General features: G+C 39.5%; 1 protein-coding gene across 7 annotated transcripts in view; it reads left to right on the top strand.

Annotated features, from left to right (window-relative positions):
• Nucleotides 1-833: 833 nt before the first annotated feature.
• Nucleotides 834-27,080, top strand: part of GNB1L (G protein subunit beta 1 like) — a 41,048-nt gene continuing 14,801 nt past the window's right edge. Inside the window, exons 1-6 of one of the 7 annotated variants that reach the window (XM_035340294.1) lie at nt 835-1,061; nt 20,277-20,370; nt 20,854-20,958; nt 22,830-22,958; nt 24,674-24,801; nt 25,046-25,171. In XM_035340294.1, the coding sequence (XP_035196185.1) occupies nt 24,686-24,801; nt 25,046-25,171 (242 nt within the window). In that variant the 5' untranslated portion in view covers nt 835-1,061; nt 20,277-20,370; nt 20,854-20,958; nt 22,830-22,958; nt 24,674-24,685. Of the gene's footprint in view, nt 1,062-15,090; nt 15,195-20,058; nt 20,193-20,276; nt 20,371-20,853; nt 20,959-22,829; nt 22,959-24,673; nt 24,802-25,045; nt 25,172-27,080 lie in introns of those variants that run through there. The other 6 variants (XM_035340295.1, XM_035340297.1, XM_035340292.1 and 3 more) reach the window with 6 other exon arrangements.

Below are 27,080 nucleotides of genomic sequence, written 5' to 3'. Positions count from 1 at the left end.
GTCACAGGTACGGCAGCTTTTCTCTCCCGGCCGGGTGGCACAGGCAGGTATTGGTTTCTTCCCCTGAGCAAGTCTGGGAGCAGCCGCTGCCTCCCCGCCGCGCCGCCGCCCGCCCCTCAGCGACCCCCTCACACCCGCGGCGGGGGGAGCGGCGGCGAGGCGCCCCAACGCGGACAGCGCATGCGCACCCCCCTCCCGCCATGAGCCGGGCATCACGTGGGCGCTCGGCGCTCCTCTGCGTCTGCCTGGTCCCCGGGCGGCAGGCTGAGCCGGCAGAGGATCGCCGAGTCATCGCTGTGCCGCTGCCCCACCCCTCCCCTCCCGGTGAGAGACGGGGGGGGGGGGATCGCCGCGGGGAAGGGGGCCGGCGCGGCCGCTGCGAGGGAGGGGGGGGGTGGGTTAGGGGCAGTGCGCCTGCGCGGGGGCGTCGCCATGGCAACGCCTCGCGCCCGGTGCCTGAGGTGAGGTGAGGGGACGTGGGCCCGGCCGGGCGCTGAGGCGGCCGCCTCAGGGGGCCCCGCGCACCTGAGGGAACGCCTCGCCTCTGCGAGCCGTAAGCGGCCCGGCCGGCTGGAGGGGGGTTGTGTAGGCGTAACGCGTCGTTTGGGGGATGCTCCACGGCCAAACCCGGCTTTGTGGCGAGGAAAATGAGCGCTGCTGAGGTGTTTAACGGCACGCGGCGGTGAGGGGAGTGCGGCCTGCTGCGCGTGGAGACCGGCCCTGCCCCGGGGAGCCTTGCTCTGGGGTCTTTTTCATACGTGCTTCAGCGCCCTTCAGTTGAAAGCTTTTGCTAAAGTATTCCGTGGTATTGTTTTTTTAATACGACATACAGTAACACGAAGAAATAACACTGTTTATCATTTGGACAGAGCGCTGCTCAGCATGGTCTGGTCTCATAGCTGGCCCTACTGTGAGCTGGGGGTCAGGCTGGAGGCCTCCTGACATCCCTCCCATCCAGAGCGACCCGAGGCTTTTATATTTAATACGTCAACATTTTGTAGTGCAAACTTTAATTCAGAGACAGCCTGCAGAAATCTACAGAACTAGCTTTTTATAAACAGGTTTGACTACAGTCCCTGAGGTTTTATTTCCCTTACTATCAGAAAAGAGTGGAAATCTTGCCTTAATGGATTTTTCAGATATTGCTTCATTAAAGGGAAAAGAAAAAAAATTAACACTGTTCATTAGTCTATGCATAGTATCTAGCCTGTGTGTGCTGCACCTCATTCACTGAGGGGCAGCACTAGAATTTGCAGGTTTTGGGTAGCAGGCTTTGCTTGCTTTTGCTCCCTCTACTGGCAGCCTGATTCTGCCGCGAGTTACTGCAAATTTATAAAGGACGTGGGACATAGTCTGTTACAGACATATATTTTCGGCATGGGCATTTTGTGTTCTGTGAAGCTTTTTGTGGACCTAGCTGTCATTCTGAATGCAATCTTGCAGTGTTTGGATGACATCTGCATGCTGATAGCTAAAATTTGGATTCTTTTATTATACATTTTTCTTGTCAGTAGTGGTGGTTGTTTGAAATTAAGTAAATTTATAAAACTCCATTATATGCCACTTTGCAATAGAAAATCAACCAATGCCCAGATGCAATAACTTCATTTTGAAATGGCAAGGTATAAACAGGCAAGGCATTTTCAAGTGCTCTAGAAAAAATAAAGGACGTGAGAGATCAAAATCACAGGGTAACTTCTGCTCTCTTTCTGCGAGTTGTTTGAAGAGCATTTCTGCATGCTGTTTAGTGCAGTTTCTTTGTGACCTGCCATTCATATAAAGCTCCCTCCACCAAACCTCAGTTTTAGCAGTATTTCCCTGAGTCTTTTAGAGTGGACTCTGTGACTGGGAAGCATTTCATTAACTACTGGCATAACTTATCCTTTTTTTTAAAAAAAACAAACAAACTTGCTTGTGTTTTTTAATTATTCCTGTTAACATTTTTATTGATTTGCAGGTAAGCTTGTTTTTTCTTGTTCGTGTAAAATATCCTGTGATCAGGAAATCTAACTTGGTTTGTTCTGGCTCAGATGTATCATTATCAGTTATAAAGATTCTGCAGATGGAAATTATGTTTGTGCATGCCCTGGAATAGCTGCCAGCTTATAATTTCAAATAGATAGTCTGGTTTTGTTTAATCAGTATAAAGATTTTTTTTAAGCATTAGAATTACATACAGCATTAGAATGTGAATATGTTAAGGAGCAGATCTGTTGACTTAGTATGGCCGTACCTTTCCTGAACCTATTGATCATTTTAGAATTCAGCAAGTTTCTTTTTGCAATTCAGCCCTTAACTACTGACCCTTGTATGTTCTTACATTCAAAAGAGACGTCTGTTGGCTCCGTATCCTACTGTACATCTGGCTATATTATGTTTTGTGTTTGCATACCTTTTATTTTTAGTTTGAGCACTATTTCTCTGTAAGCTCAGCTGTAACAACATAACATTTCATTGGAATAGTAAGAACTGGAAATCAGTCAGTTGTAGCTAATTAGCATATATGAGGAGACTAATCCTGAAGATTCTCATTTTCCAATTTGTTGTCTGCGAAACATTGTTTTCATTGCAGAAAATAGCTACTGTGACTACTCTATAATGAATTGTTTTGATGTAGGTAGGTTATATTATAGATCTATGTTGGATTTCCGAGGTTGTGAAGACAAATTTAGTAATAATTAAAAATGGTTGAACTTTCCTTTCTGAACACCTTTTCTAAGTTGTGGTACTGATACATTAATTCTGTACAAACTTGATCCACAGCACAGTATTACATGCTTGTGGGTATGTCTTATGAAGAGAAAAGGTCAGCTTAGTGGCCGTAGTAGCGCTTGGATCCAAAAAAAAAAATCAATGTGGATGGATTTATGTTTTCTTTGTATGAATACAGTTTAACTCACTAGAATATACTTGGTAGTACAAATGAAGGGCTTCAAATCAGTAATAGCTTGAAAACTTCTTTAACTACTTTTTTTTTTTTTTTTTTAATATTGGTCTCTGTGGAGCAGTAAAAGTGATCACAAAGCAATGAGAAAGAAATAAATCTGAAAAAAAAAACCTGCACAGTTTTGCCCAAGCAAAACAGCTCCCTTTTGAGCCTTGTGCTGGCACAGTTGTATAATAAAAAGTGGACTCTTTGCTTCTCCTAAGCAATATACATTATATATATATATATATATATTTCACAACGGTAATTAATGTACTTCCTATGGTACATTTTAATTATATGCAGCTAATGATGGCATAGCTCATCTTTTCCAGCATTGTTTCAATGGCATTTATGACTTGGTGTAAGTGTTCTTATGTTGTGGGATTATTTGAAAGAGCTGGTACTTTGAGGGATGTCAGGTTTGTTGTGCTGAGAAAAGTGACTCATTAAACAATAGGTGCTTGTTATCAAAAGTAGATTGTAGGTCACATTTAGGTGACAAATGTTACAGAGTCTGCAGATTTACTTAAAGGGGTATTACTGGATATCATTTAAAAAGGCATATATCAGCCTTGACAGTTTCCAGACCACTAAGCTGGAGAATCCGGGCTGTGTCGTGATTCAGAAGCATTTAAAGTATGAATCAGGCTCTTCTGCATCTCAAAAGTGGAAGTTTCAGGGAAAACCCCTGTAAATGGATTTACCAGCACTGCTCTTCAGAGAAACTTAGAATTGTTATATCACACTAAGCAAATTAGGAGTCTTAGGAGCAAAAAATCTTTTAGTCAGTGAATTACCTCTCTCATGATTTATTTTTAAAGGTCAGAATGTGACTGTTAGAGTAAAAATAATAATAATAATAATAATAATAATAATTGTACAGGAAAACCTTCCCAGGTGATATTCAACCCTTTCCTAAACCTCTGAGTTTGCAGGGTTAAGTTTTCCAGAGCTACTGGGCAGATGTTGGGCGTAAGGTAAAGCTGAGCAGGAACTATTTGAAAAGAAATGTAGCATGTCGGTAGGTTTTGTTGTTATTGTTGTTTTGTTTTTAAGCTTCTTTGATTTAGGGAAGGATTCTGCTTTAAAATGTACCAGATAGGAATCCTAGGACATATTTTTCACACTCAGACAGCTGGAGCAGCTGTATATTCCCCACTGAAATGAAAATGCTACACTTCAAGATTTAGAAAGGTAAAAAGTGTGACGAGAGCATTAAATGGAAGGGCCATATGATACCAAAATTTAGCTCTGTGTTTATTATAAAGAAAATCCTAGTTGTAGAAGGGAAAAAATGAACTTGTTCCACCACTTTCTTTTTTTCCTCAGGAGAAAACACAGAATATATCCTAGGTAATAAATCTGTTTTATGGCTCACATGAGAAAGGGTGGAGAAACTCCCATTATTTTCTTCCCAGAAATTGAAATGCACATGAGCTAACATGGGAGACACTGGGATTTTCATCCAACAAACGCACAGCTGGCTTCTGCTTTTATTATTTTTCTAAGCCTAATCATTTTTCATTTGATTAGCTGGTGGCTGACAAAACTATCACTTGCTCAGTGTTTTGTATATTTAGTAGACTAGGTGTGATGCAAAAAAGGTATTGTAATACATACTCAGAAGCATAGCTCAACTTGTTCAGTTGATGAGGAATTTCTATATCCCTCTCCCTAAAATGCAAGTTTCTATCATCAGGTTTTGAGTTTTAGTATCAAAAAAGTAACTGCCTGAGAACTTGAGGCAGGAGAATTGTGTAAGCATTTAAGACTTTTTTTTTTTTTAATTCACATAAAATTTCAGGATGCTTTATGCATATAAATAGATCAGCAGGAAGATCAGTTGGAAGTCTACAGGGCCAATTTTGCCATGAGAAAGTGGTGAGATGATTTGAGGAAGGAAAGTCCTAGTTAGTGCTAGGAGGTGGGGGAAGAAGAGCTGCAAACAAGGATTTCAGTGTTCACAGTGCTTTATTGGATCAGTAGGTTTTGCAGAATGCAGTTTTGGAGAAGACCTGTGGACACACTGGGGGAGGGAAAAAAAAGCACAATGAGGCAAGAGTGGTAAAGTGAGCACGCATGTAGATGTGGGAGAATAGGAGGCAAGTGGGAGTGAGGTTGTGCTGAGCCATGACCGCGCCTGGGGTTGTAGGTAAAGCCCTGCATTCTCAGATTGAAATCAGGAGGGAGAATGGCCTATCGCAAAACTCCTTCTGCATGTTCTGCAGAGTAAGGAAACACATTAAAGAGTCCAGAATCCTGATCCATTTTGTCTTGACCCTTTATACCAGGAGCAAAGCAGACTGGCTACTTCTGAATTGGCGCTTTTGGTATTTAATGTGCTACGCTGTGCCAGAGCTCGTTATCTTTGTTGTTCTGGGCAAAGCATTGCTGACACCTTCCCTAAGAAGAGAAAGAACACAGTTGTATCCCAGATTGGTAGGTCTGTGTTGTCCATGTGTTTGGTGTGTTTCTAATTGTTATTGTCAAAAATTCCAAAACAACTTGACATGTTCTGGGGGCAAGAGAAAGATGTGTTCTGTCTGCTTCCATTTCAATATTTTGTGGTGTCTACTCTGTTTTTAATTTGTAGGCATTTATAAACGGTAGATGTTCAGAACCATGTTAGAAATTTTAAGTGAAATGAACTTGAAGTTCATTAGAAATCTTGTAGAAGAAAAAACTAATTTGAGGTCAGTTCTGTGTTCTTTTACATCGTCGTTGGTTGGGGAAGGAATGATTGAATGATTTAGTCAGGATTTGTAGAACCTAATTACGGTGTATATACATTCTAATCTGGCTCCGTTGCACCCACTGAATAATTGTTGATTAGTTCAAGCTCTGTAACCAGGTTATGACTGTGCCGAATGCCGTGAGCCAATATATTTTCACAGTTAAGCAAAATGGCCTTAATGGAAACATATGAGACTACTGAAGTGTCTGTAAAGCATCATGGGAGCTCTTTTTTGGATATATCTCCCTCAGAGACTACAGATCAGAGTACTTGGTGTATGGGGCTGCTGCTTGGGACATGGAAATGCATGAGCCTGTATCCGTGGTGGCTTGCTCCTGTTGGGTCTTGTGGCTCCTGTAGCAGTCTCTGCAGAAGAGGTGCCATCACGCAACCAGCTTTGCTGCCCTGTTTCTGTGCAGCCTGCCATGTTGGGATTTACATCTCTGGCCTGCCAGTTTAGCCATCTGATCTAATACATTTTCTCTCCTGTGATGAGTTTATGTGACTGAAGCTGTGCTTTGACTCCTAACACCTGCGTTAGGCCCTCAGATTCCTTCGTCCTCTGGCATACGAGGTGCGGCCAGGTTGGCTCCTGGCTGGGGGAGCTGCTCCTGGGTGCCTGGGGGCAAAGCGCCCCTGGTGTGCAGCTGGGCACCTGCTGGTTAGCAGCTGCCCTTGGAGCCGAGGTGGCCTGCCATGGTGGCACACACAGTTTTTAAGCAAAGCCCCATGGTCTGCCTTTTGTACTCTGATCCCATGTCCCAGGTGCCAAGGGCTTGCTACCTAGCTGCAAGTAGGTTGCAGAGAGGGAGGGAGCTCCGGTGTTGTGTTGTGTAAATGTGTGGTGCAGTCTTAGGTGCAGAAATGTCTCTGGCCTGGTACTGTTACACAGCATTTATGCTCCTTGCAAGAGGTTTGACAGGTCTGCTGTTGGTAACAGTTTGACCTTACTGAACAAGACTCAAATTTGAGAATAATCGGGAACATGCGAAACACTCATGACTTTTTCAGTTGTTCTCCTTTTTTCTAGTTTGTTTAGGCCCCCCACCTTTCACTTCAACAATTGAGGGTGTTGGTTACTTCCTCCTGTGTTTATGTAAGAAAAGCTTTTTATAGTTCATTTTTCCAGTTGGTCTGTGTACTTCCTCCATGGCAGCCTAACACATCATTCTTCCCACTCCCTCCCAACCACTGAACTCCCAACCACTGAAGCTAATGGAAGACTTTTTATTTTTTTATTTTTATTTTTTTTGAATTATAAAAATGGGGCTGTGGGATTGGAAGTGGTGTTTATTCTTACTTGGAAATGTGTTTTTTGACAAACTGTTTTTTGTTATTAGTAAAGGAAAAGCATGGAAGGTAGCAAAGAATAATCAGCCATGTTTTGTTTACAGGCCATTTAGTTTGAACTGGACATTTCCAGATCAGTTTTTTGTTCAGCTGTATATCTACTTAGAAAAACAAGAGTTTGTCAGTAACATGAGTGGAAGTGGGCTGCATTATGTTTTTTGACAAAAGTTTCTTAATGCAATGCAAATTGTAAAGAATTGTTCAGTATAATCCATCCCAATTTATGCAAGGCATGCAGGAGGGGTGAAGGCACTGTAGGAGCTCCACATCTACCCATGATTTTCTCCTGTCTGGATGTATCTTGCACACCAACAGCACTTGAGCTTTGCAAACCAGGATCTGTGCTGGAGGTATTCCTAAAGGCACATCATTTGCACCGAGATGGGAGAAGGTGGCCTGGCCACTTCCCCTTCACTGTTCTTCAGAGGCATCGCTGCTCAGGACTGCATGCACTTCGTCGTGCTTAAGGACAGTGCCACATCTGGTTTACCAGGGCTTTACTTCTGCTTACTGAAGGTTTTTATCACCATTTGTCCAGGACTGTTATTTAGCCCCCAAATAGAATTATTAATATTTAATACTACAGTATTTTCCCTCCTCTGTGACAGACAACTTACTGAGAATATCTACTGGGAATATCCTTAATTTCCTATAGTTTGGATGCTATTTCTCAATAAAGGTTATGTTTTGGAACTCATTTTACAATTAAAATATTTTTTTGTCAAATACAATCTTGAAAGGTTTTCCAACACTAATAGAGATAACCTTCATCCATAAGTGGAGATACGTGTGCAGACATAGCCCCTGTCTAGAATAAGTTTAATTTGAGGTAGAGTGAACTATCTCGCTGCTTCAGTTCTTTAATATTGTTAGTCTCTATATAAGCCTTTGTTTTTCCCAAATGACTAGTTTTAAGGTGACATGGTACCTCTGACCTACATGGGACAGGAATTCACTTTTTCTTCTGCCATAAACTAGCCACCAGCTGCCCTACAAACCAGCAGCAAAAAAAAAAAAAAAAATCTGGGGGATGCAGAGCCTGGACCTGAGAATCCTTGCACCTTAAATCTCATGTCTCACCCTGGGACATTTAAGGTCCAGACAGGTATTGTCTGATTACTTTACAGAAATAACATCTTAAAGGCACTTGCTGATTTTATTGCTCTATTGCTAAATTATTGAAATCAACAGTTAGCATTTAATTACAGTTATTTTAGGCCATAAATATTGCATAGTGGCTGATGATGTAATTGGGCATTTTATAATACCTCCTATTTTAAAAATAAAGGGAAAATCTCTGAAATTCATGTCTTCATGCTTGTGCCCATTAAATGTGGTTATCATTATCTAGTGACGACATAATGCTCTTCCTAACTAGGATTCTCTTCTCTTTCATGCCGATACTATCTTCATGCTAGTTATTATTCCTGTCCCTAGAAGCACCTCGGGGCAGGAGTGGGAAATGAATGTGTCCCATATGGCTGCTTTGGGCAGCAGGTTTGGGTCTGGGGAGGAAGGAAAGGAGAGGCAATGGGGTCTTCATGCCTGATTCTTCCCTTGCTATGAGCAGGGCACGTGGGGGGTGGGGGGGAGCAGGGCCATGCCTTCCGGTACTACGGAGCTAGCTAGGAGTGATGTGGGAGTACATTTCATTCAGAACGGGTGAAATTATTTGTTCTCCCATGTGAGAGGAAGGGAGCCAGGGAGGAACAGTGTCTCTGAGTCACCCATTCTTCCTGGAGCGCCTCCTGGGGTGGTGCCACTACATGCAGCCCGATACAAGACTGAGCCTGAAGGCTTGAACTAGCTGATTGCAAATATTTTACAGAAGTCTTATTTTCTGGTAATTACTTTAATATGATTCAGTGTCTTCTCTTTTGTCTGATCTTGTTGATGAGCCTTCATGCCTGATCCTCCCCCACTGCTGTGGGAGCCCAGCAAGCCTTCCCACACCATCTGTACCATTCCTGCTCTGTTTCTCCTCTGTTTCAGTGGCGGCAAGCGGGTACATTGGAGCATTGTTGGCAGTGTTGCTGCTTAATACAGTGGACCTTGTAGTTTCTTGAAGTTTCTGCCTTGTAGAAAAATGACTGATCCTGGACCTGGTCTTGCAAACCTGGTCTTAGAGCTTCTAAGCCCCCTCAGATGCTATGGGTAGAGTGGTTTGTAGACTTGGGGTCATGGTGCTCTTTGCCAGTTGACATTCATTGTGATAGCCGGAAATGAGAGCTCCTGTGGAAACCTGGCGCTTTGCTCCTGAGGCAAGTGTGTAGGAACCGAGTCCAAAGCACCCAGTGTTGAATGGATATATGGAGAATGACTGGGATTTAGGTTCCAGTGGGTCACCAACTGTATTTACTATAGCCTACTAATAATAGTGAACAGACTCATTCCATTCCCATATCTCTAGGGTTTTAAAAATCCAGCAGAACCAGCAAAATACGTAAAGCTCAGCCAGTGAAATCCAGCCAAGTTTTGTAAAGATTACAATGGTAGTTTGAATTAAATACAAATCGTGCACTTTCAATGTACAATTTACTTAAAAGGAGTTATTTTGCCAAACCATAAATGTACCAATAACTAAACCGAAGAAATAGCAGTTTAAGAAATCTAAGTTTATAAGGTTTAGAAAAAAACTTTCAGATATTTTTATTGTTTTTAGTTAACCATGTGATTCATATTTAATCCTGGTTAGACTTAATTCATACATACATATCTTTATAGCAGGCTGTACACTTCTCAGAAGCAAATGACTGGTCTATGTTAGCGCATTTGTTCAACAAGGGGTGGAGAGGGAGAGGTGCAGAGTACAACTCACTTGCATATTCTTTTGCATATATGAGAAAAAGTCTGTCTCACATTATACCTACAAGAAATACATGGGTACTCATAATTCATATTATCCCGTAAAATTTAGACGAGCATTCTGAGACTGTAAATGAAGGTAATTTATGTATAAAACCTCATCCGTGAAGAATTTATTGCTATAGTAGGTATAATATGCTTTGGCACAGACTTCTCCCCTGAAACTAGTACTTGCAGATTTGAAAAAGGAACATACCTCGCAGGTTAAATTATAATCTAGTTTTATAGAAAACACATTATTATGAAGACTTTTGCATTCGAGAGTGCTAAAGACAGTAAGTTATTGTTCCATGGCTGTTGCCCATGGATGTGTGTAAACATCTTCACTATGTGAGCAGTCCCCTTAAAATCCACAGGGAGAGGTGGCTCCTGTGTCCTGTAGATTTTTGTTGGAAGACTTGGACATGCAGTGGCAGAAGTGAGACCAAAGCAGGGCTGAGGTTGTATTGCCGCAACGTTGTGTCCAGTGTTGGGGAGATTTCAGCACCATCTCTGCAATGCTTGTGGAACTCATGCAGCTGGAACAAAGATACATTTCCTTCTGGTTGGATATGATTATTTTTTTTTTCTTTTGAGCTTGCGTTGTGTGTATGTGCTTTTATAATTGTCTCTTTTTGACCCAAACGCTTTTGCATCCATTAAAGTTAATGATAAGTTATGAAAATCAAGGGTAAAAACCAGCCTGTTGCTACTACAACTTTTTCAAATAGTACAAAGTAACCTTAAAATAGAGAGTGATCTGGTTAACTGTAAAATACACCACTTAAGTGCATGTAACTGGGAATAGAGAGAAAGAGCTACTATACTAGCATGATGGGATTAGAGCAAGAGAAACTACAGAGTTTATTCCCACAAAATGGACCAAAGCTCCTGAGCATTGATATAGAACAGATAGAACCTTTAAATTCTTCTCTGAAAGATACACAGTTGTGTAGGGAAGCAGTCTATTAGGCTTGGATGGACAGCAAATGCTATCAGTTCCTCTGGGATTTAAACTAGTAATTCTAGGAAGTGTAGGTGTTTCAGGAAGTGCTTTTCTAAAATATGGTGATATTTCTTCCGGAGGTAGGTCCTTGGACAGTACACTTACACTTAGCCTTTTCTCTGTTGGCTTGCCCTACAGCAGAAATCCTATTGACACTATTGAGAGCAAAGACAGCTTCCTCTGCCACGTGTATTAGCCAGAATTGCATCACTGAAGAAAGTAGTTACTTCTCTCTTTAAAGTCATGTGATTTTTGAGGTCACTGAAGATTTATCACATCAAGGTACCATTTTGCTACTAAGGAAAGCCTCAGTGAGCTTGCATCTGAAGTACTATGTTCAATTGTCTGCTTTTCCAGGTGGATTTAGTGGAGTTAGAGATGATACAAAAAATTACAACTGAGATGATTGAGGGAAATGGAACAACTGTTTTTTGGGGAGAGAGAAAAAAGGCTGGTACACTTCGGTTTTGAGAAAGATAGATTTATCACTGGGATTTACAAAATCATGACAGTGATGAAAAAGCTGAATGTGAAACTGTTGACCTCCAAAGCCTGCAATGCAGGAACTAGAGGGCACTCAATGAAGCCAGTAGGAGATCAGGTTTAAAACAAGTAAGATAAAATACGCCTTAATTTTCTGAAATTTCAGATAGTGAATTTGCTCCCACAGGAGGTAGTGAAGGCAGTGGTGGTATCAGCAGCTTCAAAAGGGATTAGACGATTTCACGGACAGCAGGACTACAAATGGACAGTAAAATTACAGTCTTGTAACTTCGTTAATGTAGCAGCTGTGTATGGGGAAGCCTGGGGGGAATGGACTGCCAAAGCAGTCAGGCTTCTGCCTTTTCCCTAGCTAGCATCTCTAAATATCATGCTGCTGGAAACAGGGTGTTGGGCTAGACAGACCACTCGCCTGACACTGGTGGGCATTTCTTATGCAGTGCTAGCACCATTGAATGCTTTCCTTTAGAGACACTGATTGTTAATATGCTGAATTCTTATAAGATAATCAAGAAAAATTGGTAGCAAGCATGTTAATACTACATTGTTAATACCTAAATTATTAATGTGCTTCAAAGTCTGATCCATTGATAATCAAATGCCTGCCTGCTACTATGCATGTTACTTACATGGCATTTATTTGGAAAAAGTACAACTTGGAAAATGAATTTTAAGTTTGTGTGTAAGTTTGTTTATTTTTCTTGGCAGTGAGCTTTAGTTATCTGTGAAGTGAAAAGCTGTCCAGGTGCAGTGAAGCTGTACGGTGTCAAAAGTACTCCAGCAGGAAGGTGTACAGGACAGGTATGCAGGAAGCTGAGTAGGAGCAGTTCCATCACACTGCCATACTGTGCGCTACTGAGATGTCTTTGTGCTGGTTTGAAGTAGGCCAAGCTGAGAAGATGAGACAGAAGAGGGACTTTGGGCTGACCACATCCATGGGTGGGGCCCAGAGCTCGGGACTTGGTCCCCATTCCAGGCCTCGGACTTTAGTGCCACCACAGAGCTGCAGTGACATCCCTGTGGGCTGGGGCTTCCTCCTCACACACTATTTGGTGTCTGCCCCTCTCCTGATCACTCAGTCAAACCCAAAGTACTTAGGCTACTGCTTTTTATATAGTGCCTAGCCTTTTTATTATTTATATCAATTTATTTGTAAATGAATTTGGATATTGCTTCATTATCAACATCTCTAGCATTTAGAGGGGACCTGCAGAGGAGAAAACACTAATTCATTTAAGTATAGTATACAGAAAAGTTCTTCAAAAAGTTTTGTCTATGTTTTATTTTCTGAAACGTTAAGCATGTCAACAAAAATATGCTCTGTTTTAATTAGAGGACCTGTTGGATTTTGGGTGGTTTTTTACATGCAGACTTCTGAGTATTTGTGTTGCTCCTCTGCTCTGGACACTTTCAGCAGAGACTCTTACAAAAGCTGTACTGGTGCAGTTCAAGTCAGTTCATTGTCTGAGGAAACTGGTAGTACTGTTCTGTTGATGAGAAATCCAGTGTAAAGAAATCTGCACTAGTGGTCTCAGATGTGCTGTTGGGACACATGTTTGGGTTTTAATCAAGAGAAACAGGATGCTTGGTTCTTAAAAGTATCTTTTTTTCACGTTTCAGTTAAATAAATGTTAACACAAATGAAGAGCGTAAAACTGTCTGACTAAAACCTGAGCTAATTGAGTCCTGGTTCTGTGAGCATTTTGATGTAATTGTCCTTTTTGTTTTCCGGGGAAGAGCTTCAGCTGTAGGCAAAAATAAACTAAAGAAGCCTTTTAAGTCTTCTTCACACCTAAATATATTTATGCGTATTTTTAGTCACTATTTACTTTTTGCAAATTTATCTTGATGCGAAAAAAAAAGTTTCAGATGTATTGTTCTCTTAGCAAAGATTTGACCCTCATCTTTACAGACACAATTTCACCATTTTCCTATCAGCCTTTAGTTCAAAGGAGCACTTCTAAGCATGCAGGCAAAAAACAGTTCTATTGTATAAAATAGAGATGTGTGTTTTATATCACGGGAGTTTAGAGAACAATGCAAAGGTCAATTGTGTTGCTTGCTCTCCTGTCACATGATGTGGGTGTGTATATGAATGCATCCCTGGAATTCCACTGTGGGATCTGCATCTTTGAAGCTGATGCTAAAATTACTGCCGAGGCTCTTCCAAAGGCGGATACTGATAGAAGATTCAATGAAATCGAAGGTCGCCAGTCTGGTAGGCGTTGAAAGATACCTGGCTATGATACTATTTCTGATTTAATAATGCGAATGGGAGGCTAGCCCTTTGTAATAATTAGGACTAATTACTGAAGAGGTGTTGACAGATGGGCTAAGAGGAAACAAACTGCCTTTATCCAGTGGCTTAGAGTCAGATTACTAGTCTTGTGTTATCTGTTTCTCAGAAAGTAGAAGCTTCAATCATTCACTAAGTCTTCAAAGGGGAAAGGGATCCTAACAATATACAGGATTTGGGATGAAGCTATGAAATACGTCTTTGACTCAAAATGGCTAAATTAATCTCCTTTCTGTAAATTATCATACTTTTAAAGTTTTAGTTACAGATGGAGAATTTGATTATAGCCTTGAAAAATAAGTGAAATCAATATTGATGACTGTCCTGTTGTTGTTTATTGTTGCTGCTAATAGATTAACCTGTGCTCGGATCCTTGCTCTGTTAATAATCTTAATATGGATTCTTTGTTTCCCTCTTATGTTGTGCTTATTATCCACCTGAAAATGAGACAAAGGAAAATACTTAGTAATCTCTCACATTGTCTTTGTTTTATGCAGATGTCATATCTGCTTCTCAGCACAAAATACGTCTGTCAAATGACTAGTTACTTACCTCTTAAGGAGACAAGATCCTGGATATTTTAGGAAGAAAAACAATTACAGATATAATTGTGTTTACTGAGGAATTACTCATTGATGTAGGATTTCCTTAGAAGTATTTTTTTCTGTCCTTAAGGAGGTGGTGTCCATGCAGTACATCTGGATGAAGTAGATGTGTATATCTGATATGGAGTTAGCAGAGACATTCAGGGGTTAATCCTTTGTCACTAGAATGAGCGCTCAATGTGACTTAGTTTAGGCAAATGATTTAAAAGTCCAGCAGCCCTCCATCTTCTCAGATGACCGCTTTAAGTGCATTTCTTCCCACCCTCCACCATATATAAGTCCTGTTTTTTCTGAGAAGTCCCAGATACATACAGTTGCCTTGAATTGCAGTTATAAGATGAGGTAGCTTTCAATTATTTATTTACTTTTTTAACAAAAGGTGCCTTTTAATTAGTGTTTAAATATTTATAACAGTTTTCTTGTGCTGTAAAATCGGTTATACTTTGATCTAGATTTTCTGGTTTGAGATAATAGGGCTGGTAAAAGTTTTCCTAATGAATTTGGTCAGAACATGACATAATCTGATTATCTGGTGAAAGATTGACACTTCAGTTCCTGCCAGAATAAAAGTGCAGTACAATAGGGGGGCTATTCAGCACACATTCAAAGTCTGGGAGTTCAAGTTCAGGTACTGCAGAATTGTTCAAAGTTTCAAATTAAGGTGGTGAAACAGTTTTGAATTTTTCACTATATTTTTGGTCAGGAGTAGTTTATCTTGGATGTCAGGAGTAGTCTGAAGTTACATGTGTAAACCATGTTACTCTGTTCTGGAACTTTGGCTTTATTTTTCTCCATTTGTGTTATTCCTTATAACAGAGAGACGAACCGATCAGAACATCGCACACGTAGCAAACAGTCAGTACAAGAGACTGGGAACTGAGCATCATCAGCATTCAGCTGCTGTTCAACTTGTGACCAGCTTTTGACTGGTATCCCTCACATTTTAATAATTTAACTGTTTAATATATGATTAGGCTTATTTCAGAGTGTTGGAGATGAGAACATATTTAATTAAAGCATCCTACATGCTTATGCAAAATGGATATAGACTTACATGATCAAACTGGCATAAAAGAGCAATTGTGGGTTTGTATCTAAAGCATAAGCTTAGCCTATGCTGTTAAAATAAACATTTTTTTTTTTATTTGATATTCAGGTAATATTTGCCTTGTAAATGTCATTCCTGTTTGCACTGGAATTATAGTGATTCTTACTAGATTTCTAGGGCTAATTTTCTCTCCAATAGCTCGGCTTATCCAAATGACATTTGTTTATACTGTATTGGATTGGAATCCTAATAAACAAGTTATTAATCAGGCTTGAATTTTGGGGGGTATTTCATAGCATAAAAATACTTCATAATGTGTAACTCTGACTCATATGTAACTCTAAGGCTTTCCTTTGTTTAAATATTATATTATATATCTTGGAAATATTATATATCTTGGAAAAAATAAAACGTAAGTACCGAGTGGTATGGTCTTTAGTGAAACACATATTGAGAATATAAACAAAGGAGGGTGGGTGGACACAGGTACAATATTCTGATATAAATGTATTTCCCACTGTGGCAATTCTGGTAAAGTATTCAGCCTGGTCAGATAAGAGCAGAATGATTTTTGATTCTTTTAATGAACATGCATTTTGTGAGTGTAGTGAGTAGTTTTCTTTTTCATTCTATGAAATGTAAACTGCCTGATTAAATTAAAAGGAAGTATTTCGGAAAGCACTGGCAGAGCTCAACTTGCAGTGCATTTTAATGTAATTGGTTACCTTTGTGAGGTGTCTCATTCTTGGTACAGCGTATAGGGAGTTACTTCACAAGCATTAGAAAGTGTACAGACACGAACGCAAGAAGTAGTAGTTCAAAAAGTACCTAAAAAGTACATTGTTTTCATTGTGTCTTCATAAGAGATGCTACTCAGCATCTCCTCCCACCAAAAATGAAAGAATTGAATTTCAGGGACGTTCTTGTTCAAAGAAACTTGAGGACTTCTAACTGTAAGTGACAGTAATTTTTACTTCAGGTGTGGCCAAAGCAAAATAAAATACGTTTCTAATAATTCAGTGTGTAATAAAATATTTGTATGCATTTCTGTTTTACCATAGTTAAATCCAAACAGAATCGTTATAGGGCAAGGAAAGGTTTAATGTTCTTTTGTTTTAATTGAATATAAGGTAATGATGCAAAATTATAATACAGTGTCTTGGAAAACTTACTGAGATATTAAAATGGTTGTAATTTTAAGATAAGCATGAAAATGGGTTTTGGCCTCTTTCTCCCTTATTATTGACTGTATCAGGCCAGATCCGAGCAGAGCTCAGTGCCAGTGAAAATTACTCCGTTTCTAGCAGCTCTGGACTTGGTCCTGTACATCAGGAATCAATTGATAAGTCATGTGCGATGTATTTTAGATGTATAGGTTAATTTCCTATAGGTTATTTTTTATTATGCAATATCGTGTTACATACACATTTCCTTAATTCCAAAACCTCTTAAGTTATATTTCACACTTTGATGAGAAAAGTATAGAAGACAAAATGTCATCTGATGTGTATTGTATTTCATGTTCCTATGCCCTGTGGGAGGAAAAGAAAAGTAATAGAACAGACAAATAAATAAACGTGGTGTTGAAACTGGCATGACAGTTTCTGCTCTTGCGCAACGGAACTGCAATCAATTTATTGTCTTCATTGGTCAAATGCCAGAATAACAGTATAATATTATACAAGAGTAGATTAATTAAAGTAATTAGAACAGAATAAATTAAATAATCATAAAAGTTTGTCATGGGAAAAATATGTGTTTAGAATTAATTAGTTTTCAAATAAAGTGATATTTTAATTGCTCAGAGTTACAGAATCTTTAATTGCAGACACATAATTCTGGCCCAAATAACTTCAGTTGCTGTAACAACTTGATATATTTCTTCTCTGTCAATTCTTTTTAATAGTTTGTTACTAAACAAGATTATTGCAGGAAATGTCTGCTAAAATGTCTGGAAGATGTTTAATTAAGCCCATGCTATCTGAGGACATTATTAGCTCTTGGAACCACAAGATTTGTAGCTGATGCTGCACTAGGCAGCACCCCTAATTAAGGAGGAAGGGCAGACAGAGCCCCGTGGCTGACAGATTGCTATGCATGGCTGAACTAGAGGCTACTCAAAACACGCTTTTGATGGTCCTTGGCTTATCATTTTTCTGCTAGGTTACTGTGATTTATCGAGTGTACAAACAAATTCATTTTAGGTCTGATGGTATGGTACAGTGAGGCTGTTGTATAAATCCTTCTTTCCACGCACATTGTGCGTTTTCACATTCTTCAGATCTGGCATTTGTAGTCCTGTATGTTTTTTTTTTCCTTACCTCTATGTGAGGGTGTGTCGCAGAGCTCAACTACTGTGTGCTTTTGTGCCTGCTTGCTTTCTCCAAATGAGGTTGGCTGTAGTTACATCATCACACTTTATCAAGCAATTAATGGTTTCAGAAAGTAAAACATATGGGTGTCTTCCCTTGTCTGCAAAGTGAACCTGTTTATGAAACACTAGAATTTCATCCGCTTCAGCTGTATTTTGATGATGTATTTTCAACTCCTTTATTAAAAGCTAGTGCAATGACATGGTGAGGCAGGAGCTCTCATGTTTTCAGTCCCCATATTTTTGGCATAAACGTATCTATGATATTTTGCTGTCTCCAAAATGTTTACTTCAGTAAGATTTGCAGTGCCCAAAATGTTTAACTGTGTTAAAAAAGGTCAACCAGCTGATAGCTGAAGGCGAATATGTCAGAATGAAAGACTGAAAAAAAATTATCAGTCTGACACAGTGGGAGTATTAGAATGATTAATGTTTATGTTAATTTATGGCTTTTACATATTGATTAATAGCTTTTTGTTTCAGTGACCAAAATGTGTAAGTGGCAATGAGATCCATATGCTAACTCAGTGTCTTTCAAATAATTACAGTCATTCTTACTTTTGTTCCCATGTTGAATCTATGTTTTCATATGGAAGATAATTATTATACAGTGACTTTTTAAAAAATTGCAGATGGAAGTATTTGAAAGTGAACCTTAAGACAAAAGCCTAGGTTTCAGTCTTCCTGAAGGCTGCACACTGACACTTAGATATATTTTTCTTGCAAACTTCATTACTTAAAATATTTTGGTTTAGCATCTTTCAGTTAAGGGATGCTTACAGACTAAAAAGATGCTAACACTTTGTGCGGAGTTATTATCTTAGTGGAAATCATTAAAAATGTGTTCCATTGCAAGATGGTTATTAGTCATTTTCTTTTCTGCTCCCATAAGACTTCTTGGCATATCACCAATTGCTGATAAGCAATTTTATTTTCTATCTGTCCATTGACTTTTACAATTAAAATGTGGAAACTTCCATCATTCATTGTGTAAATGTTAGGAGACCGGGCAAGTTTGGGGAAGCTCCTGAGAGAGGATGAACTCCTAACCTCCCTCAAAGTCAATGGGAAATGGAGGTTCTCAGCACTTCTCAAAATGAGACTTTTTCTTGAAATGTGTTTGTGAGCAGACAGTCATTGTTAGCCATTAGAAATGACTCGGTGACCATGTAGAATGAAAGCTCTGACAGCATTTAGTGTTCCCAGCCTGTACAAAGTAGGACAGGGCTCTTGGCAGTTGTAACGCTGCCTGTGTGGCAATAGTCTTATAATACCAGTTAATAGAAGATTGTATACATTGCATTCTCTTTGACACTGAGGTTTCTCTAGTAAGTTTTGCAAGCAAAAGTGTTCTATCTAGAAATCTGTCTACACTATGTTCTACACATATTCTTCAGTGCAGGCACACTAGTGAGTGCTTCCAGCCCACTCTTGTGATTTTTTTATTGTGTTAGGTTTCAAGGACAATTACGAATACCCATCAGTATGCATAATTGCTCCTTTGGTTGTCATAGATAAGGAGGCAGTAATATGGAAAAACAACCAATTTTAATAGAAAGCATTGATTATTCTTACTTCTTAAAGTTGAGCTCTTGTTGGTTAAATCAGAATTTTCTACAAATTCTAATTTGTGCTTGAAATCAATTTATTGATTCAAAAATATCTACTGATATCTACTTTCCAATTTAAATCAGTTATTTTCTTTAAAATTAACCTTAAGGAATACAGAAAATTACAGTACAGTTTATATCTACATTTAGCACCAAAGGTTGCAAATGGAGCTTTAAATTTGAAAGAGTAACACCAGTGTTGGTTGACTGATGAGTGAATTTTCACATATATTCCGAGGCTCTGACCTATGCAACAGTTTGTGTAGCACTCCCACATCCCTTGACCTGTGCAGGCAGTTGCTGTATGAGATTTCCCTCTGATTCTGCTTTTACTAGTGTGGGTTTCAGCCTTTGCACACAACACACATCATGTGTTTCAGGACTGGGGTCCCTTTCCGAAATCAGGCTGCCTAGCTTTTGATTTTGGTTTTTAACTGGCCTTTAATTTTTCCCTAAGTGTTTGTACATGCTAGCTTGCTACATGATACGAAAAGGCATTTCTTTGTACAGTCAGTTATTTTTTACCCAGGTGCAAACAGATTTCTTCAGAAAGTTGTCTTGTGAGTTCCCTCTTTATTGCTGCCTACATTGCAGTAACCAGGGATGCCTAAGATGTCTCCAAGACCAGCTGTGCTGTAGCACTGTAATCCAGTGCAGCGTATCAGGCCCTGCAGGGACGCCGGTCACGCTGGCTCGCCAGCAAGACAATAGTTGGCTGGACAGGGAGCGGCCATGGTGGTCCCAGGCAGCCTTTTTTTTGTTGGTGTTTGCTGGGCAAGGGATGTTTCACTGCTGTGAAACCCAGAAACCCAGATGTCTGCAAGGCTGGAAACTTGGGAAAACAGTTTGGGAAGCTCATACTGCAAGGGCTGCCTGCTGTATTTTAACACTGGAGATTGTAAATGTAATGGAATGAACAATTTTTTTTGTGCTGCACTATTAATTTCATGGAGGCTTTTATTTCCACTGACTTCCTCTACAGGCACAGCCAGTGACCCACTCTGAAAGCACAGCTGCGCACTAGAGCTAAGCTATGGAACGTGGCAGAGTGTCACAAAACCTCTGAGTGAGTGCAGGTACTCGCAGAAGTGCAGGCTAAAAAGGGGCTTTGTATGAATGAAAAAGAAACAGCATGGAAAGGGGGAAGATCAGTTTATTCACATCTTTCCCAACTCATTCTTTGAGCTGATTTTTCCTTTGGGAGGGTGGCACCTGGTAGACTAGGAATTTTCAAAAAATAACAGTGATTTCTTATATCTGGTTGTGAGCACACCTGGATGTGTTGAATTTTTGCAGTAGTAATTATGTCTGCACACCTGCTGGTTTCAGTCCCGAATCAGTTTGCCAGACATGCCTAGAAAGATTTATTTCCCCTATACCTGAAAAAGTTCTTACCATGGAGTTTGTACCATCGTGAATGAGCCTACAGAAAAAGAGGATTTTTTCTTGTCTTTGTTTGAACCATTGGTATCTCAAACTGAACTGTGGAGTTTGCAGGGGGAGGAGGGTGTTTGGATGATATTTTAATAGCAATTTGTTTTTGCTTCCATGTGTGATAGAAATGCTAGTGACAGGAGTGGGAACAGGAGAGTTGCTGAATTCTGCTGGAATTTTTCCTGTGGGAATCTGTTAATGTTTTTAATTCTCTGAGAGATTTTTCTAAGGTAATCCTTCTGACATTTACATATTTTAAATGACTCTCATTAAATAAAAGCTTAACTTTTTGATATCAAATGCTGAAGTGATGGTACTGGAATACCACTGCATAGAAATTCAAATGGCTTGAAGATTATTCTAATTGCAACCTAAAAAAATAAGCTTCATAAAGGATATTAATAGTTAATTTTTACTTAAAATAATGTAATTTTTGAAGGAAATTCAAATGTTCTGGCATTTAGCAGAAGCATATTTTGCTTTACAAAACCCTTTTTAGTGCCTAATGTTAGCTGTGTTTAGCCATTTGCTAACTGAAATGCTGATTTGAACAGCTGGGTTTTCCACTCGTGGCTTGCAATTTAATCTGTGCAGGAGCCTAGGGGTTTGCAGTACACCTTGTGAAAAATACCTGCAGTTGTTTGTATCACACTGCAGTGTAGCTTTCGTCTCTAAAAGAGGATCCTGCTACCAGCACAGGGAAGGCTAGAAGAAATAAAAAGTGAGCCATCTTTTAAGAAACAAGACAAGAGAATGGTGATGAGGTATTTCATCTCTTACTGGTGATTTCCTCTTGCAAACAAATTATGCCTTAAGCAAAACCATTCATATATTTTAATGTGCTTACATAGGCAGCAGGAACTGGAGCATGAGGATATCTCAGTCACAAACATAGGATACTTTTAAATGAAATTTCTTCTGTAGGTTGCAGTTTGCTAGTTCAAGCCCTTGAGCCAAATTTTGATCTCAGACCAGCCTAAATACTAAGTAAATTCATTTAATTAAGTTTGCTGTAGATATCCCCAGTTAACAAGAACAGATTGGTCTCCCTGAGGCTAGATGGAGTTAACAAGAAAATAAATGTTGTGCTAATTAGAGAACTCATTTTCAGACACCTGGGGTTAAACTTTAAAAAGTTCTAGAGATTTAGGTTTGAATGTTTATTTGGAAATGAGTCTTTTGCTTCTAAATCACTTGGGCACTTTTGAAAAATTTACCTAGGGGCTCTAATGCTCACACAGGCATCATATTTAGCATGTTTGGAGCTGTCTTAGCAAAGCATGGTATAAATATTGTCTGTTAGTATCAGTATACTGCAGTGTAGTTCCTTATCCATAAAAGTAAATTGGAGACAGTGAGCAGCCTGGTGGTTGAAGGTAGGCTAAATGTCCTGTTTCTGAGGCCACTAATGTGTCAGTAAGAACAGATTGATGCTTTCTCAGGGGGTTTTAAGGCACCAGTGTACAAAATTTCCATCCATTTGAGTCCTTGGGGGACTTTTTGCTGATTTAGATACCTAAGAACTTTTATTAAAATTTTGCTCTTAAGTGACTTGTCCAAGCTTCTACATCCATAGACGTAGAAGGCAGCAGAAATGCATTTTTATAGTTGCAGGAAGAAAAATGAGACACTTAATACTTTCATACTGCCATTCATTTGCTGATTCATGATAGGAAGTAATAACAAGTCATATCTATCATATGTCCCATAAAAACCAACATAGGTTTAATGTTAAGCTCAATTTCAAGATTTGCCTTACTGATCAGTAAAAAAGCAAGCAAAGATCCAGGCTGCAAGGAGTAAAAAATCACTTGATTATCTTATAGATTGAAAATACATTTTCATAGTTGTTGTTGCTATTTTGTTTTTTGCTTTTCCTGTAGCCAGTCCGAAGATTTTTCTGACATACTATCCTTGTAAAGACATGCATTCGTAGTGTCTGTTTCATGCCAGGTAAAACCCTCCCCGTAGCCAGGCACACACTTGGTATCTGTCAGCAAAAACTTCTGTGTCAGTAATTAGGAAAATGCTATTAAAAACCTGCCTTGTTATCCCAGGTAGCCTCTAGTTTGACTCAGTTTTGTTTTGTCTTCCGTGCTAGTACAGTAACCCAGTATCGTTCCACTGTGCAGAGAGATCTTGCTTCTCTGACAAGCCACCTAGCTAAGACATACGGTTCTACAAAGTATCATTTTGAGGATGACAGCATACTGCTGGAGTGTCCAAAAAGGTGACCTCTGGTGACTAAATTCATAATCCAACAGGTTTATAACACAGGTGAAACGTTACTGACAAGCACATGGGAGCTGGATCTCACCATGGGGGTAAACCTGTGCAGAATGTAATCATCTGAAAATTTGCTGCAGCTGAGCATCTAGATCATCAGACAGTATCATAAAACAGATGCATCAGGGCACTAAAACATGGAGGTTATCCACATCACTAGTCCTAAAAGATAATTGTATTTAATTAGGACCTATAGATACCGTGGTGATTAGTGATCTATAAACACCAAAGGTAGACATGCAAATGAGGTGCAATAGCAAGTGCATCTATTAAACACAATTCAAAAGCTGGTGAGGTGAATTGACAATTGAAAATTGAGCTTTTACCGTGTAACTGGTAGCTCTACCACTCTGTTCTGGTTCTCTGCAATTCCTTTGCTGTGAGCCAGCAGGCATAAAACCACCTGCTGATCTTACCCTACTGAATTTGGAAAACTTCTTGTTTAATCTGGTCCAATATATGCATAGAGTTGGCATCAGTTGTGACAAAGCTGCCCTTTTCTGTATGAAGCCAGGTCAGAAAGGTAGAAGCACAAATATAAGCACAGAGAAAGCAGAATAAATTTAAAGGTGAAAACTCTTCCTGTAATGCATGCTATAATGCAATTTCCAATTAATTGCAAATTAGAGTTGTAGCAGCTGCTGGTTACGTTGCCCCTGCACAGGTCTGGAGGGTCATTTGTCGCTAGTCAGAACACAAGGGGGGAGTTGTCCTTGTCCTCTGGTGACTGTGCAGGAACAGCCTGCAGAGATGCGAATGTGGATGGTCTTTTTTCTGCTGCAGAAATCCTTTGTAAAGGTGCCAAATCAGTAAGAGTGTGCCTAATCAGATCATACAAATTATCTCTGTTAGTTCATAATACATTGTTCTTCACATTTCCCATGTTAGACTGGGCAACATGCTTCCCCAAATGCTTGTCTTTTTCTTTGCTGACTTGGGCCACATTTAAACCAATGACATAAAGCTGAAAGCATCCATCTCTATTGATCCTTTAGGGAATACAAACCCCTTGGAATAAAATGTATAACACCGTAGTCAAATTAAGGTGAAATAACGCATTTCTTTTTTTCAAGTAACCATGCTTGGAACCAAAAGTTCAAGCACTTGAGAGTAATGGCAAGCTTGTGTAAAAATGATCATAGCTCAGATCTCATCTGAAATTCTTTTCACTTGACATATTCGCTGCAGTGATCTTCTGCAAATGGTTGTGGGTACAAAGCTGAGAAATAGCATTTTTATGGGGAGGAAAGGGTAAGACTTGCCAAGAGGCTAAGTGGAATGATAAGTTGCTTGCCCACTGAAATTCTGGATATCCAGTTTCTTGCATTTACTACCTGCTCCTTTTTGCAGCAGGGAGAGCAGCTGATCAATTTTGTATTTACAAGTATGTGCATACACAGGGACAGCTCAGCACTTAGCTAGCTTAAAAAGGAATCATTACCTAGTGTCAAAAAGCAGATTTGATAGATGTTTGATCAAAGTTAGGAGGAAATACTTCCACAGAACTTCGTTGGAAATAGAAATAGCATCCAATAATTGCAATTTGAAGAGGAAGGTAACTAAGCAAAGCAAACGTCCTGGTCAGAATATATTTAGAGTTACAATTTCACTTTACGCTGTCTTATCCTCTATGATACCTGTGTCATCTTGCTCCCCCAGTGCATTGCTTGGATGGCTCCACCACCTCCAGATCCGCAGTTCGTGCTGCGAGGCACCAGTGCTGCAGTCCACACTCTGCATTTTTCCTGTGGAGGCCAAGAGCCTGATGTTCCCCTTCTTTTCTCTGGGTAAGTAAAACAGGATTTCTGGCTAAGATAACCATCATACAGACATGTCTTTTTAAAATAAAGTATATTACTTAGATAAATTGTATCTGGAGAAAACAACAAAATGCATGACTGGTGAATGATGGATGTGTTATATTTGTATATACAACTTCAGTTTTAAGGTGGGGGAGGGAGGAAAAATATCAGACAGTCTTATCAGATTGTGTGCAATGGTCACACTAAAAATATCTGTTATTACTGCCAGGTCTGAGAATGGGCTTATCAACATCTGGAACCTAAAAACACACAGAGCGGACAAAACACTGGATGGCCATGGAAGAAAATCTGTCTGCTGGGTGGAAATGATGGATGGTAAAGACAGGCTCCTCAGGTTAGCAAAGGCAAAAAGCAACAGAAATTATTCTTGCTTCTGTTATGTACCTGAGTTATAAAAAAATGAATTTCTTATTTCTGGAGTCTGTTCAACACATACACAAAATGTACAGAAATAGAAAAATCCAGAAAAGGTGAAGAACCAAACGTGGAAAAAAATATATATAATTGATTTCTTTATTTACACATGTGGCTACATCTGTATCATAAAGAAATTAATTCTATCCTTTTTCATTGTATTTTCATTGGGTCCATAGCATCCTTGTACTGAGATCATGTGAGGTCTCTGGGTAAGGGAAATGGACTTGGATATGAAGTTAAGTGCTTCACAACTGGTTCTCAGGGAATATCAAATTTGATACAGTTTATAAGTAGAGGAGAGAGGGAGAAAAAGTAGGGAAGGAAGAAAAGAACCAGAGGTGGAATGCTGGAAAATGAGCAAGAATGCTGAGTTGCACGCCTGTGTTGCAAAATGTCTTGCATTCTCATTTAGTGAGGGAAGGTTGGGAAGATTTGTGTACTTTGGATTAGACAGGTGATCTAGAGTAGAGTGGATGCCAAAGCGTCTGTATGACTAGGAGGTGTTCTGACATGTTTATCTAGAGAAGACATCTCTTATAATATACAGTGGAACTCATTAGCATTTATATTTATCTACTTAAGTACAATTATCAACACTCTCCCCCATAAAATCCTATTGAATGAGCATTGTTTGTATAATTACAGTTTTTCATTACCTCTATTTTTGGTGTATATTTATAACAGTTCACATAGCAGTGTAATTCTAGGACAGCACTTACCTGTATTTTTTGTTACTCTGTTCTAAAACTAAATCACCACAATTTCTTGCAGTACCACATTGTTTGTATGCCCAGTACCATAAATGTTTTCAGTTTGTCACTCAGCTGAATAGCAGATGGGAGTTCCTGTACTGATGTTGAAGAAGCCCTAATCGGTCAGATTTGCATCTACCCGTTTTGGTTACATACTTCTGTCAAGTGATACTGCTAATTAAAATAAGAACTAGATGAGGGATTTTTTATGACTCTTTGTCCCAGGTGATGACACAAGCACAGGCATCCTGTGCTACTGTAGTCTGTGAACTGGGAAAACTAGAGCTTCTCCGCAGTGGTAATTTGTTCCACAGAAGTGGAATCACATAAATATGTAGCAACTGATGCTGTGTCCTTGGCTTTACAGCTTGGGACCAACCCATGGACTTTTCTGTGGCATGGAGAAGGGTACACGAGAGCCTGTGCTTGACTGGGCTGCACTCATACATCGGTGGTGCCACTGCAGCCATTGTTTTTTCTTTTTTGGCTGTTTCAGCTGCAGTGTTTTATTGTTTAATTCCTGCTGCTTGCCAGTCCCTCTCCTGTTGTCTTCATAAACAGTTATAGCAGTCTTCTCGGCCCTCCCTGTGGCTGTGGAACTTGGCCACTGAACGACTGTTGCTTTTCATTTACCTTTGTGGTCTTTCTTGTCTTGCTATTTGTCTTTCAGCTGTCAACATGCCTGATAATTCCATTTCATTGTTAGGGTGAAAGAATATTAAATGTGCTATTCTGTGGATACTTTTGATTCCCTTTAAATTAGTTCTAATCAATGTTAAAACATAAGTATAATGAAAATACTCAAATAATCATTAAAAATGATAAATATTTGCACATATAGCATAACTGTGTTTGATCAAGTGTCTCTTTGTAAGACAACATGGCTAACTGTTACTGCCGTGTATCTGACTGACTCAGGTCCCCCATCCTGCTGGTAACTTTGTCCCGTTTTGCAGCCAGTAGAAGCGTAGAGTCTCAGTGATACCGAGTTAGCACCCGTTTCATGAAAGACCCTATTAACAGACCTACAGAAGCTGTACTAAGCTCAGCCCTTATTACATGTTGAAAACGCAA

This window comes from Oxyura jamaicensis, chromosome 15, assembly GCF_011077185.1.
Source record: "Oxyura jamaicensis isolate SHBP4307 breed ruddy duck chromosome 15, BPBGC_Ojam_1.0, whole genome shotgun sequence".
In the NCBI taxonomy this organism is placed as follows: domain Eukaryota; kingdom Metazoa; phylum Chordata; class Aves; order Anseriformes; family Anatidae; genus Oxyura; species Oxyura jamaicensis.
Note: the sequence above shows the minus strand (reverse complement) of the source record. Positions and strands in the feature narration are given on the sequence as shown.